This window comes from Acartia tonsa, chromosome 7 (genome assembly GCF_053477335.1).
Source record: "Acartia tonsa isolate MP-2025a chromosome 7, ASM5347733v1, whole genome shotgun sequence".
NCBI lineage: Eukaryota > Metazoa > Arthropoda > Copepoda > Calanoida > Acartiidae > Acartia > Acartia tonsa.
In genome coordinates this window covers 34,512,261-34,527,622 of record NC_137266.1, presented here as the reverse complement: position 1 = coordinate 34,527,622, position 15,362 = coordinate 34,512,261, and the positions used below count along the sequence as shown (strand labels likewise).

The following is a 15,362-nucleotide window of genomic DNA, read 5'->3' as shown; positions in this document are numbered from 1 at the left end:
TTGCCTAAAATTATGCATGCAAAGTGTTATAATGCAATTTTATAGTCACTTGTTAATTCCTTCCTATCTATGTAAGGCTAATAAACCCTAGAAAGTCATAGTCTAGCCAAACAATTTATAGGATTTGTCCCAATAACAGCACAAAAGTATAAAAAAAAATCAAATAAAAGTGAATTTATATTTCAGGGAGACAATGGACTGTATGCCCCAGCTACTGCAGGTTGTGAGGCAGGACCTTACACACAGGCCAGAGGATATCTGGGATACAATGAAATTTGTGATAGGGTAATTATTTTCAATTTTGTAGCTGGACTTTGCCTATGAGAACATCTAAATAATTTCTCCATATTCATATTACATAATTATGTCAATGAAACCTGCATAATATGACGACCTTTTGCATTCTCATGAAGAAGTGCTGATTAATTTTTTCCTCTATTCAAATTGAATGAGGCATTGTTACTTTTTGATTAAAAAATATTAATATAGGGGGAGGGGATTGAATAACAGTATGTCCCCTCCCGAAGACCCTGTGCCGCCTTTCAATTGGGTCTGTGAAAATCAACTAATGGCGTCGGGAATATTAAAACAGCCAAGTCGCCACAAAAAAACAGGAAGCAATTTGCTAGCAGACATAAAAGGTCCCCATGTGGGGGATCCTGGTAGTAGTCTGGTTATACATTTAAACTATAAATTTAATACTTTTGCTCTATGTTTGTACTTTTTGACTTTGTAAATCAATATTTTTAAGGTTTTGCTGCCCGGAGATTGGACTATTGTTAGAGAGGAACATGTTGCTGCTCCTTATGCTTATAAGGTAGACGAAGATGCTTGCGTTAACTTGGAATGGCAGTAAACCTGATAGAAAAAAATCTTACATATTAGACCATTAAAAATATTATGTTTTCTATTTATTCAAAATTATCAAAAGTTGTATTCAATAGCATTCATCAATAAGACATATGTAAGACATTCTAAATCTAAACAATTTAGTTACTTTAAAGGTACATTTTAATTTATAAAATTATGTAAAGTTTTGGTATACCTACTATAATTAGTACAAATGTGAGAAATAAAGATGACGTCCAAAAGGAAGGGGTTGGTAATTTAGAAAATATTAACAAAAACCTATATGATGTGATATATGTATAACAAAAGCACGTGCTGTATATTTTTAAAAATGTATTGTAAATAAGAAGAAAATATTTTTTGTCATGGACAAATAATCTAGGGAAACCAATGGATCGGCTATGATGATGAAGAAAGTATAGCAACCAAGTGTGATTGGGTCATGGATGAGGAATTAGCTGGGGTTTTCTTCTGGTCAATTGATACTGATGATTTTAAGTAATTTTGTTTTATTTTGATATAAAGATGAATTATTAGATATGTATTATGTATATAACCTATAAGTAAATAATGGAGGCAATTTCTCTTGGGAGGTTGGAGGTTCTCTCTTCAAAAATATTTCAAACCTTCATTGGAGCTTGAAGAAGCTTTATTGTAATGGAGAATCATATCGGCCAAACTGCTAGCGAGATATGAAACTACACACAAACAGACAAACAGCCTGTTACTTTTAATAAGCTAAGATTATAGGATATAAATTAGAATAAATATTGAATATAATTTCTACATTATTAAGGGGCAAATGCGGAAGGCCTCATGGATTAATTTTAACTGCAACTGAGGTAGAATATTTTTATGTTTTACTACTTTAAATAATAGGATATAGCTCGAAAGACATTTGTTTACATCTGTGACTTCAAAGTGATTGCAAACTGCAAGACTGTGCATTATTTAATTACTGACGGCGATGTTTGGCATAAAAAATTTAACTGTGGCTAAATCTACACCTTTCATAGAACAAATGTAAAGAGCATGAAATATTTACCAAAATGTATATTTCTAAAAGGTTTAATTGATTTGAGTTAACTTTTCTATTATTGGTTTTCTGCCTCTACGAAAAATTTTATCAAAATGTCTAGAAAAAAAACATAAATGATTTAAACAACAAGTAAAATTTTAAATGAAAGAGTAATCTAAAAGTCGTCTTACTATGTTTAGAAATTGAATGGGGGCAAGATGACAACTCCCGATGGGTGGACTACCCCAGGTTTTTAATTACTATTATAGCAGCTATTCTTTAACAGTTGTACGTAATTTTTGCCGCAAAATGCCATACATTATAAATAATTTTTAGACATTGATGTCATTGTAGTCCTTTTCATGAAATATATTAATTAATTTTAATTCGTGCTACACCATTCTAATTTACATTAAACTACTTTTTTAAAGAAGCTGGTAAGCTGTTATAAGTAAAGAAGAATTAATTTTTCCTTTTTTTTATGGAAATATAAATGTCTGAATACCATAACAAAAATAAGATTTAAAATACAATACAATGTTGTTCTTAATATTTTAACTCAATACTTTATCTTATCATTTACCTTGTGTTAGGTCCTTCAATATCCCCAAGCACGCCTGAGCCTGAGACCCCACCCCCCAGTGAATTTTGTGATGGAGAGCTGGGACCCCAAGCCAACCCCTATGATTGCCATCAATACTTTACCTGCCAGTTTGGACAGGGTGGCTGGTTTATCAGGTGAGTTTTCTCACTCACTCTAGGGACTAAATATCATATATAACTAAGTATTAATGGCTAAATAGGATTTACATATTATATAGAAATTGCGTGAATAACAAGATAAGTTGCATGAAAACTGATGCCTTTTTGAAATACAAAAGGCCCACTGTCCTTTTATGTAATTTCATACAAACCTTTAAAAATATAGAAATTATTTTCTGAATCTTGCAAGCTACAAAATTGAGAATCATTCTTAAGAATCTTTTTAATTCCAATCATTTGGACATACACCCCCCCCCCCCCCTCCTCCTTTTACACTCGCAAATATTTTAAAGAAGTTGTATCAACTTTTTTTTTTATAGCTAGCCGGTTCTTTTAGTAAGTAGTAGATGTAAAATTTTTCATAGAATTCAAATATGCAATCGGTTTTTTTGTAGACCTCTTATTTTTTAAGTAATTTAAGTTTTTAAAAAAAATAATTAAGTCGGTTTTAAGGTACTAAAACGCAACAAAATAAAAGAAGAAAATGGTCAGTAAGAACAAAAATAGTAAGATCTTTAATTTGACACCTTACTTTTAAAATTCTGTTGAGTAATTATTGAAAAAATCTATTTTTTTAACCTCGGTATAATAAAAACTTTAGACCTAAATATTTTCTCAAACAGACATAAAAAACATGGGTTCATATATACCATTAGAATCAGAAAAATATTACGAATCCATTGTAAGCAAAATTGAAAAAAAATAAAAAATTAAAAAATTACAGAAATGGCCAATTATTTTTTTTGTTCAGACAACACTATTGTCTTCCCTTTTTTACCCCCTCTTTACCCCCTCTTTACCCCCTTCCCATTTTTATACTCAATTGAAGAATTAAGACGTTGCCTGTACAACATAATATGATATTTTCATATAATTCCTTTTATTGTAGTTTATATACTATATTGTAAACTTTTTTTTTCAATTTTGCTTACAATGGATTCGTAATATTTTTCTGATTCTAATGGTATATATGAACCCATATTTTTTTATTTGTGAAATAATAAAATTAAGTTCAAAGTTTTTATTCTCGTGGGTTTAAAAAAATCGATTTTTTCAATAATTACCTGACAGAATTGAAAAAGTAAGGTGTCAAATTAAAGATCTTACTATTTTTGTTCATAATGACCATTTTCTTTCTTTTTTTTGTTGCATTTTAGTACCTTAAAATCGACTTAATTTTTTTTTTTTTTAAACTTAAATTACTTAAAAAATAAGAGGTCTACAAAAAAACCGATTGCATATCTGAATTCTATGAAAAATTTTACATCTACTACTTACTAAAAGAACCGGCTAGCTATAAAAAAAATAGTTGATACACCTTCTTTTCAAATAAAAATAAATCAAGTATATCACGGTTTAAAACAGAAAGACAAATTTGGGAGACCAATGTTTTGGAGGTCCCAAGAGCAGTGAAAAATAGAAAGAAATAAAGATATAAATAAAAGTTGTGCAAAATAGCTGCGCTACTAAAACTTTAATTATTCAAATGTTGAATTTAGTATGCAAACATGTGGTGATCTAGCCTTCAATCCTGAGTTACAGACTTGTGACTGGCCCTACAATGTTCCTGCTTGTAATACCACTGTTGTATAAGGTTAGATTTATAGATAGATAGAGTATATAGTATGTATAGCTATTTAGATGGATATATTGAGCTACACACTTGTAAAACCACAGTTGTTTAAGAATTGATTTATATAATCTGTGTATGAAATAAATAGAAAGTACGTGTCTGTCTGTTTATGTGTTTGTGGCAAAGGAAAATGAACCCAAAATCATTTTTTATTCAAAATCAAAACCAGTGGGTCGACAACAAAACCCCCCCTTCCCTTTCACCAAACACTTTCTCTAGAACTTTCTCTCAACTCTCCAAAAAAAAAATGATGGCCGACTCCAACTTCACATGTGTCAATAGAGGCCTCTCGATGAGAGCATTTGGTAGTTTATTTGGTTAAATTGCCAAACTAATGGATATATTGATAGAAAAGTAAAAAGAAAGATAGAACTATACTTATAATATACTATTTCAGGCAACTAAAACGGAAGTATAAGAAGAAAAACAGAATTATTTAATAGAGATAACTGTGATTAATTTATATTTAATCAGATTTTTATATATATTTATTAATATCAAAATATTATTACTAAATTTGTTCTGTTTTTTTCTTTAATTTATTGTCCTATCCAATGTTTAAATATCTAATTTTGTAATAGTTATTTATCGCATAATACTATGGACAGCACTTCGCTAATATCAAATGAAAAATTATTAGATTATAACCATTCTTGTTAGCCTCAAGGGGCCAAAGTATGGCCCAAAAAATAGGTTCTAATCCAACGGATATGCATTGGTTTCGAAGTCATACTGAAATAGATATTTCTCGCGCCGTATTATAAACAGCTTTCTGCAGCTATAAAATGTACAATCATAAGATTAAAACCAAGATCTTTATGATTTTTAAAAATATTCGTAGAAAAATGACTGTAATACGGTGCTTTTTCAGTATGGTTGAGAACTGGTTTTAATCTTGCAGATGTCATACTGAAAAAAAATCCTAACTTATAAGAGTTTGTAACCTTGTTTTAAATTGTATTTGTGTCTGAAGTGGCCTTTCACGTTTTATGCAAATTAAATTTTATTACATTCAAATTTTAGAACGAGAAATATGAGTCAGAGGATTTAGGTTTGGTCTATAAAAAAAAATATTTTTAAATAGTTCTCCATTTTAGTTAAGCTTTACCGTCTCGGGAGAGTTTTAGGCTATTTCAGTTTCAGATTTATGTCATAGGATGGATCGAATTCAAAGCAATAATTTTAGGGGCGTATCCGCTAAACCACGCTAAAAAAGTATTAATATTACAAACAGACAAATATACAGGTAAACACTAAAGTGACATATGAAGTAGCTGCGCTATTAAAAAATAGGGCGATCTAATCGTCCTATCCAAACAACTTTTTAGCTTTGACATTTCCATATTGTAAAAGGTTAAAGCTTTGATTGCAAAATATAAAAATGTTGGGCAAAATATCTTTTTGTTCTACAATAAAATCTGCCATATACCTCACCCCACCCTGTCTCTCACCTAAAAGACCTTTTGGATCATATGAAGGAAATGAAGTCATTTCTAAAAAGAACAGAAATTGTCTCCCTTGGGTATTTACTTTCCTTTTCTTTACAAATTCTCAGTAAGGAAGGTGATTTCTGTCCACTATCTTACAAATTCTCACTAAAGGAAGGTAACCTCTGTCCAGCATCTTACAAATTCTTCCTAGTTCTCAAAAATTCTACCTTAATTACACAAATTCTCCCTTATTCTCAGATAACCTACCTTATTCTAAGAAATTCTTCCTTATTCTAAGAATTTTTAAAACCAGGGCACCCTAAAATTATGACATATTGATTCTTAGCTATTTTGATACATATGTATACACTTTGCAATATAAATAATCTATCTTAGCATCTTAATTTTTAAAATAGTGATTCATGTGAAATTTAGGTACAATTTTACAATTTAGTATCAAAATGTAAGTAGGTGTTTACTAAACCTCCTTTATATTTGATACAATTAATATCGAATTGATTTTCATAATCTGAAACAAAGTATGTCTCTTCGAGTGCTTTTATTTTTAAATATTAACATTTGTTTGCCCTACTGTGCTTCGCTGATAGGTATGTTGTCATCCTTGTTTTACTTACAAAAATAAGCTTAGAGAATACCGTAGTGAACCACTTACAGAATAAAGGAATGTACTAAAATATTGCATTCACTACGCGAATTTTCCCCCTTGCTGAAATAGGCGAAAAAATTTAATCGATTTTTCATTGTTTTTTTTGGAAGATAGATAAAATAAATAATATAAATAATGACGCTTACTCACATTCCTGACAAAGCAGCAGTATGTTCACTCTTTACAGTTTAAAATTAACCTGGCTCGAACCCTATCATTAAAAAGTATCAAAATTAATAAATATTGCGTGTTCCTTATATCTATAATACAAATACATATATATGTAAAGATCAAAAGAATTATAATGTCAAATCTTTTGAAAAAGTCTAGACTAAACTAAATACGGGAAAATGTAAAATCTTAAAATCATTATTTTCTAGTTTGGTGTAGTAAGTGTTTATAATGTATTATAAGCATCTAGCATCTAGGGGCTCTATAAGAAGCTTCACCACATCGGTTAAGCGGTTAGCGAGATCTTTTGCTACGGACAAAAAAAGCTCATTTCTTTATATAAGGTTTTTTGTTGTCTGTAACTTAAGATATTAATAAACACTGAATCGATAAAGTTCTCCAATCAATGGAAGATTCAAATAGGCTATATCAATTTCTGATTCAAGTTTTGGTTTGGTTTTAGGCTATTTTTCTACCCATCCCTTCCCCTTTGAAAACAGAGCCCCTAGATGCTAGGGCCACAGCCACTACTTTCATTCATAATGCAGAAGCAATGAAAATAAATAAAAGCTGACATTCTATCTTACATTGAATAATAATCAATGCAAACTGGACGGTCAAAGTGAATCATAATTAGCTTCGCTTCTCAAAACAAGTTTAAACTGGTAAAAGATATAATGTACATGGGACTCTAAAAGACCTGCTTGGACTTTCTCAAAGCTGCAATTTACAATTATTATTCACATAAAATTTCAGGGCTTTAAAATGTACATAAATTGAGGAAAAAATATTCGATAAAAGATCAATAGGTACCAAATTTTGTTTCAAACTTTTGTATATCCTATATATTATTATTTCTTCAAATAAACATTTTCTATGTTTCACCTATTTAAATTTTAATGAGATCTTGCAAGAAAAAGTTGCAGTCATGGTCGATCATTATATACTGAAACAATTCAAAAACTTACTTTTTAATCGTTCTCAGCTGCAGCCGCTTTATTTTTACCAGTGCCGTTTTGAAGAAGGCGTTGAAATTTGAATTCAACTGTAGACGGGATATCAAGGCTCAATATAGAGCTCATGATACGTCTAAATCAATCTCTTTTTTAGGGATTTCCTCTTCAACTTCTCTCTTCATTCTTCCTTTTTAGCCGTATTTTTATGACGTCACACATAACACTTTCAGTATCTCCTAGAAAACAGAACAACTGAACCAAATAACTTGTAACTACACTACAAAAAATATTCTACAACACGTGAACACCCTACTATACTAGTAAGCGGTTATAAATGTATAGGGTAGCCCAGAAGAAAACACGCCCACAAGTTAATATAATACCTAAGGGCTCCTTGCTTAGGCTTAGTTTCTTTCAGACTCCCAAAACATCCACACACAGTAAGTAGAAATTAAAGTAACTTTATAAAGTGTCTCAAAAATCAGCCATGTGACTTCATAAAAATAAGGGAGATGAGAGGAGAAGTGGGAAAGAAAACCCATAAAAAAGAGAAGGATAATCCCTCATTTTTTATAACTGATTTATAAGACACTTTGTAAAGTTACGAAATTAAATATTAGGTATATGCATTTGTATAAACAAAAGCATTTATTTTTTTCCTATTAATCAAAAACTTTTAAAATCATTTTAATCGTTTATTTATTTGTTGGCCTAACTTTTATATTTATTAATCTTCTAAATGGATAGACCATGGGTAACGCCAACGCCAGAGCTCGTGTGAAGCCCTCAGATTTCCATTACATTGCACAACATACTGCATTTCTTACTAAGGTAATTTACATTTTAAATCTTTTTCATTTTAATACTTTTAAAAATGGTATGATATGAAAAATATATCAGTTACATTTACCAATGGGTCTAAAGGGATAAGACAATGGCCGAAAAATTGATATACATCTCCAATGATAATTCACAAAATCACACCTTTTGTAGATTTACAATGAGTAGTTAAAACATTTGGACACTCAACTTAATGAACCAACTAATCAAAATTTTAAAAAAGCCTCCAAAGTTTTTAAGCTAAGACATGAGAAAACATTTTAAAAGACTTTGGAGACTAAATAAACACTAAACAGCCCAATGTCCCCCTCCCTACCTGTATTTACCTCCAACTATATATTTCAATTTTCTAAAGACTAGACTCAAAAAGAATTATAGTACATAAAATATTTTATCTGTCACTTATAGATTGTGTCTCAATTTTATGATAATATCGCCGCAAGTTAAATAGGACAGTTCTAAAAAGGTTTGAAAACATTATGTATCAGTAAACAAACCAAAATTTAAGGTCAGCTTTTTAATCAGGGACGAACGGAAACACAAATCCTAAATATAGAAAAGCTTGGCTTTAGAAAAGAAAATATACAAAATATAATTACATAAGGATATAGTAGAGGAATACTATACTACTATTATTGAGCAACATCATAATAATAATATATAATTAAGGATATAGTAGAAGAATACTATACTACTATTATGGAGCAACATCATAATAATAATATATAATTAAGGATATAGTAGAGGAATACTATACTACTATTATGGAGCAACATCATAATAATAATATATAATTAAGGATATAGTAGAAGAATACTATACTACTATGATTGAGCAACATCATAATAATAATATATAATTAAGGATATAGTAGAAGAATACTATACTACTATTATGGAGCAACATCATAATAATAATATTTAATTAAGGATATAGTAGAGGAATACTATACTACTATTATGGAGCAACATCATGATAATAATATTTAATTAAGGATATAGTAGAGGAATACTATACTACTATTATGGAGCAACATCATAATAATAATATTTAGTTAAGGATATAGTAGAGGAATACTATACTACTATTATGGAGCAACATCATAATAATATATAATTAAGGATATAGTAGAGGAATACTATACTACTATTATGGAGCAACATCATAATAATATATAATTAAGGATATAGTAGAGGAATACTATACTACTATTATGGAGCAACATCATAATAATATATAATTAAGGATATAGTAGAGGAATACTATACTACTATTATGGAGCAACATCATAATAATATATAATTAAGGATATAGTAGAGGAATACTATACTACTATTATGGAGCAACATCATAATAATAATATATAATTAAGGATATAGTAGAGGAATACTATACTACTATTATGGAGCAACATCATAATAATATTTAATTAAGGATATAGTAGAGGAATACTATACTACTATTATGGAGCAACATCATAATAATATTTAATTAAGGATATAGTAGAGGAATACTATACTACTATTATGGAGCAACATCATAATAATATATAATTAAGGATATAGTAGAGGAATACTATACTACTGTTATGGAGCAACATCATAATAATATTTAATTAAGGATATAGTAGAGGAATACTATACTACTGTTATGGAGCAACATCATAATAATATTTAATTAAGGATTTAGTAGAGGAATACTATACTACTATTATGAAGCAACATCATAATAATATATAATTAAGGATATAGTAGAGGAATACTATACTACTATTATGGAGCAACATCATAATAATAATATATAATTAAGGATATAGTAGAGGAATACTATACTACTATTATGGAGCAACATCATAATAATATATAATTAAGGATATAGTAGAGGAATACTATACTACTATTATGGAGCAACATCCTGATGGTAAAATGGAGGGACAGCAGTTCAAGAAAATCTTCAGGTAAATCTTTTTTTAAAAAGACGAAAATTTTTTCGCGTATTTTTCATAAAGTTGTGTGTAACAATCTAGTCAAATGCTCTTATTAAGAATAGTTTGACTTAATAAAAGCATTAAACCATTACACTTAAACTTTATGGAAAATACGCTAAAAAAATGACCACCTTTTTATGGTTTGTTCGTTTGTTATAATCATTTCATACCTTGAATTGGGCAATAGCAGATTTTAATCTGTTTTTCTGTTTGCATGACTTTCATCAATGAATTGACTAAATTTTTAAAAGTAATTTAAAAGGAAAAATGGTGAAATAATGATTGAAAACATATAAATATTCAGTAGTAGATATTTCATATAGATATTTTAAATTTAAATAAGCTTTAACCCTACAGGGCTAGAAATTGAAAATAAATTTTAAAAGTATATATTTTAGTCCTCTATTTTAGTTATATAGGATGACAGGACATTGTGAAATTTTAAGAAAATGCTTTTCATTGATTCAAAAATAAATTATAGAATGGCATTCCCTGAGAGACCTGAGGCAAAGGTGGACAAACTTATTAACGAACTTCAAGACAAAGAAAAAAATATTGGTAAGATTTTTAGTAGCGAAGCTCCTCTATAATTTTTTCTGTCTTCACGTCATGAATTATACTTGAGACACTTTTTATAACCACAAGGGCTAGCTCAATTAAATTATGACTTTAACTACTGTCTCATAGGAGCTACTCTTATTCCCACTGAGCTACGACGCTTTTTTAAAGACCTCCTAGATGCTGCAAGCGCAGCCGCTAGAATGTACATATTACGGATAATATGTTTTTGTTAAACAAGTATCTTGACAGAGCAGTTAGGGCCAGCTCACCTTTCAAAACAATAGGCAGGAGTTTTTGCAACACAGCAAAAAAATACTAAAACGATGTGTTAAAAACAATTGTTTTTAAATTATCAAAATTAATAATAAACCTGATATTTTCATCAACGTTATTTTCAACCTAATACTTGACTTAAAGAATCTCGAAAGCATTATAAAATAAATTTTGCTTAAATTTGAATACAACACAAAAGTTTTACTTCGAAGCATAATAATCTCTTTAATTTCGCCCCAAATTAACACCTAATCTTTTTTTTATTTTACATGAATTATTGGAAAATGTGTGCAAAACTATTTTTTTCAGTAACATTGCATATTGTCCATCAAGTCCTAGTTTATGACTAATTAACCTTTACAAATATTAGTCAGTAAACAACTCACTTAAAAAGCTAGGGATTCTAATATATATCACTACAATAAATGTATAAGTATAGATGTATATAAAATCCAGACAACTACCTGGCCAAATAGGTGAAGGAGCCCTTTTTCGTCTTTTAGCAAATTACATTCTGTTTTTTTGTAGGACAAGGCTGTGTTTTCTGTTTATATCTCCAACGCTAATAGTCCATTTCTAAGACCCAATACAAAATTGGTATAAGGACCACGCTTGGTGGACAGAGTTACATATAGTTCATGCCCCCTCTATTATTTTACTTTAATATCATTACAAGTATGATGGCTTAAATATGTAGCGATAAATGAAATTCCATTAATAAAATATAAAGCAATGAACATAAGAATCTTTACCTTAGATATCGTATTCATAACAGCTGTTACAAATACACCTTTAATTTAATTAGTCTTACAAATGAACTACACTGCCAGAACTACATAATTATAAACAATTAAAAGCAATTTGAGAAATATATTTAACATTATTATTTGAGCAGCACACAACCATGTATGTCCAATTTAGAAAATATCCAGGTGAAAAAAACATGGCTCAGCAGCCGCGCGTCAGCCGCGAATAAGCCTAAAATTCAAACCTGCTTGGATGCTTTGAAATTTTGAAAAGAGAAATTGCCATAATATGGTCAGATTTAAACTTCCAGCTGATTTCTAAAATTGTAGAATTTTGATTTCCTTGAGTATTGGAGGCGACTGACGCACAGCTGCCAAGCCCTGAAATAAAGTATCATAAGTAAAAAGGAATATTTTTAGAATGTCATTAAATATCGATGATTGTTAAAGTAAATATAAATTTTTTAGATTTTACTATGAATCACGGACATTTCCAATAGAAAACCACTTCAATTTTCAACAAATTATATTACTTAGATTTTTACAATCTATAAATAAACAAGAAGATTTTGGTGCATTGTCTCTAAAATGATGATTTCATAGATCATGCTAAAATGCATTTTTCTCTACTAAAAATACATTGTGACTTTTAACGATATGTTTATTTTTTTACACTTTATTGTAAATGACATTTAGTCATCTATCTCTCTCTCTTTCTTTCTCTCTCTCTCTCTCTCTCTTTCTTTCTCTTTCTTCCTCTTTCTCTTTCTCTCTTTCTCTCTCTCTCTCTCTCTCTCTCTCTAACTCTTTCTTCCTCTTTCTCTCTCTCTCTCTCTGTCTGTCTTGTTTTTCTAAGGAAATATTGGCCGTAATTTCACTTTAAAATTGAAAAGAGCACTTTAAAAACGGATATTGCTTTACACAAAATTCATTATTTGGTAACTAACCCGTTAACTATTTTTAATCATTACAAATTATAGAAAAGTAAGGCTGTTATTATAGCACAAACATACTTTTCTAAAAGTTTTAAATATGATGCAAAACTGTATAAATACAAGATGCTTAAAAGTTATTTGGTTTTAGGTATAATACAAGATAAAGATAAGCTCAACATATAATTATGCAAAAGCGTTATGTGAATTATCAAATCAAAATCTATTTACTTAATATTAAATTTACATCATGTAGTAAAGAAGTATTAACAAAATAATCTACAGTTTTCAAAAGCAGTGTGATAGTTTTCTCAAAATGAGTATAGAGTTTCTATTTCTTTTGACTATGCCTTATCATTTTGGGAATCTTTGTACTAAGGTTTAAATTTTATAGAAGATTTCAACTTTACGCTCAAAATCAATCCCGTCAAATGTAAAGACACAATCTAAATGCATAAAACCTTCATTTTTAAAAAGAAATTATTCAAATATTAAAATTTTTTTAGAGGTTGCCAGTTTGTTGATGTTGATTTACCTGTTTTCTGATGGCTCACAGGACTCCAAACTTGCTCAGGTAACCCAGTGCAGATTAAAAAAAAAAATATGGGGGAGAGGGAGTTAACCCTCCACTTCAAATTTTAAGCTTAAAAAAGTACCCCCCGCCCCCCCCCCCCTCCAAAAAAAGGTTAAATTTTTCCTAAAAAAACCAACTCCGTAAAGCAGTTAGCGAGATCCTTATAGCTAGAGAAACACGTACTTTTACATAATGATAGTACGGATATCAAACACTATACTTAAGTCTAGACTACACAAACATGAATAAAACAGATGTGTTGTTATTTTAACTTTTAACATGCAGTAGTAGTGCAGTATCTTACACCATTTCTTTAGATTCAAACTTAAGATAGGTTTATCCTTATTTAAAAGTAACAGGATGTCTATCTGTCTTTCTATTATTAGCTTAAGATCTAGCTGCACGGATATAATTGTCCTATTCAGTAAAGCTTCTCATGGGTACAGGAAAGGATTATAACTGTTTTGTGGGCACCCTTCTAGATTATTTTATTTGATTTGCTATTTTAAAAAATAAAATCAAAAGATAAATCTCTGGTACCTATTGAGAACTTAAACTGACATTCTCCGCTTATTTTGTTTAATAAATTTAAATAAGGGGGATAGTTTTTACCTATGTCTAAACTAACAAGACCTGACTTAAAGTAACAATGAAAAAAAAAAACTCGTTTTCAATTTAATTGGTGTTTAAGAGCTCGACAACGCACTTTGGGGGAAATTACCATCTTTCTAAATAGGCTTCAAAATTTGTTGTAGATCTTCAATCTATTCGACGAAGATGGAAACGGAGATATATCTGTTGCTGAGCTGTTGAATCTCATGGCTTATTTTATCAAAATTGGAGAAGGCAAAGCTCACAAGGTAAACTTTATTATATGCTATAAAATTAGCAGTCAGGCTTTTATTTTGTGTGTGGATTCCCCGAAGTAAAAATAACAGACATATGTAAGCATAGATAGATTTTGGGTGTGTTGATATTTCTCCAGGTTGATATAGCCACACTTGTGGCAGAGATATGACTGTAATCATGAAAATAAACTTTAATCTATTTGTTTACTTATCCACTTATATATATTTAAGGTCTAACTCAGAAACAAAATATGAATCCATATTTACTTATTTTATTAAAAATTGTTTCCAGAAGGTTTACTTTCTTCAGATATAAATATGAATATTTATAGGTTGATATGGCAACAGTCATGGCTGAGATGTACAACATGGGTGACTCTGATCATAATGAAAAGCTTGAAAGGAATGAGTTTATCAGAGTAAGTCATTTTTTTGGTTTTCAACAGGGCTTGGCAATTGTAGTTAAGTCAGCCGCACTAGTCTTTTAAGCTAAAAATTTTAAATTTAATTCTAATCCACATCTTTTAGCAATTGATTAACCATATGAACATAATTGTATTTGTGTATTTTTTAAGAACATCTTAATCATTCATGTATAAAATTTAGGCGGTTTCCTAAAGTGCAGAACCCGGTCTTCCCTTTTTTAAAATCAATTACTTTGGGTTAGGTTATGTTATAATGGGTACAGGGTAGCCCCACAGGGTTAGGGCACTGAAGATATTGACCAGCAGGATAGGGTTCCCATGTAAGGAGTAGGCATGTGGGAAAATAACTACCCCTTATTTAAAAAATAAAGGTACGGACCTTCAGTGCTCTCCTAGAACTTTGAGGGAAAGTACCAAAAATTTGTAAATGATTTCAGGGAATGAAGAACCACGAAGTGACCAAGAAAATCCTTGACATCAATACTATTGATACCTTACTTTCTGTTCTTTAAACTAATTTTATTTCAAATTATTATTTCAAAATTAAAATCATCAAACTTCAATTGTTAAGAATACCTTTTTATCATATACACTTTCATTTGAATATAAAAATTTTAAAATTTTGTACTTGCATAAATCATTGACATGTTTTTAATCCACAATATCATTATAATAAACATTTACTTAACT

The 15,362-nt window shown here is 29.7% G+C and overlaps 2 protein-coding genes across 4 annotated transcripts in view; both read left to right on the top strand.

Moving 5' to 3' along the window:
* The window catches only part of LOC145323649 (chitinase-3-like protein 1), a 25,695-nt gene extending 20,895 nt beyond the window's left edge, over nt 1–4,800 (top strand). Inside the window, exons 14-21 of the mRNA XM_080166062.1 lie at nt 187–285; nt 752–817; nt 1,232–1,347; nt 1,646–1,691; nt 2,068–2,116; nt 2,461–2,605; nt 4,129–4,223; nt 4,660–4,800. Of these exons, the coding sequence (XP_080022188.1) occupies nt 187–285; nt 752–817; nt 1,232–1,347; nt 1,646–1,691; nt 2,068–2,116; nt 2,461–2,605; nt 4,129–4,222 (615 nt within the window). The 3' untranslated portion in view covers nt 4,223; nt 4,660–4,800. The remainder of the gene's footprint in view (nt 1–186; nt 286–751; nt 818–1,231; nt 1,348–1,645; nt 1,692–2,067; nt 2,117–2,460; nt 2,606–4,128; nt 4,224–4,659) is intronic.
* Nucleotides 1–15,362, top strand: part of LOC145323650 (neurocalcin-delta-like) — a 25,130-nt gene extending 9,768 nt beyond the window's left edge. The window contains exons 1-8 of one of the 3 annotated variants that reach the window (XM_080166063.1): nt 7,835–7,930; nt 8,234–8,317; nt 10,198–10,283; nt 10,795–10,871; nt 13,332–13,399; nt 14,155–14,259; nt 14,580–14,666; nt 15,110–15,362. In XM_080166063.1, coding sequence (XP_080022189.1) covers nt 8,237–8,317; nt 10,198–10,283; nt 10,795–10,871; nt 13,332–13,399; nt 14,155–14,259; nt 14,580–14,666; nt 15,110–15,184 — 579 coding nt within the window. In that variant the 5' untranslated portion in view covers nt 7,835–7,930; nt 8,234–8,236 and the 3' untranslated portion in view covers nt 15,185–15,362. Of the gene's footprint in view, nt 1–7,834; nt 7,931–8,233; nt 8,318–10,197; nt 10,284–10,794; nt 10,872–13,331; nt 13,400–14,154; nt 14,260–14,579; nt 14,667–15,109 lie in introns of those variants that run through there. The other 2 variants (XM_080166064.1, XM_080166065.1) reach the window with 2 other exon arrangements.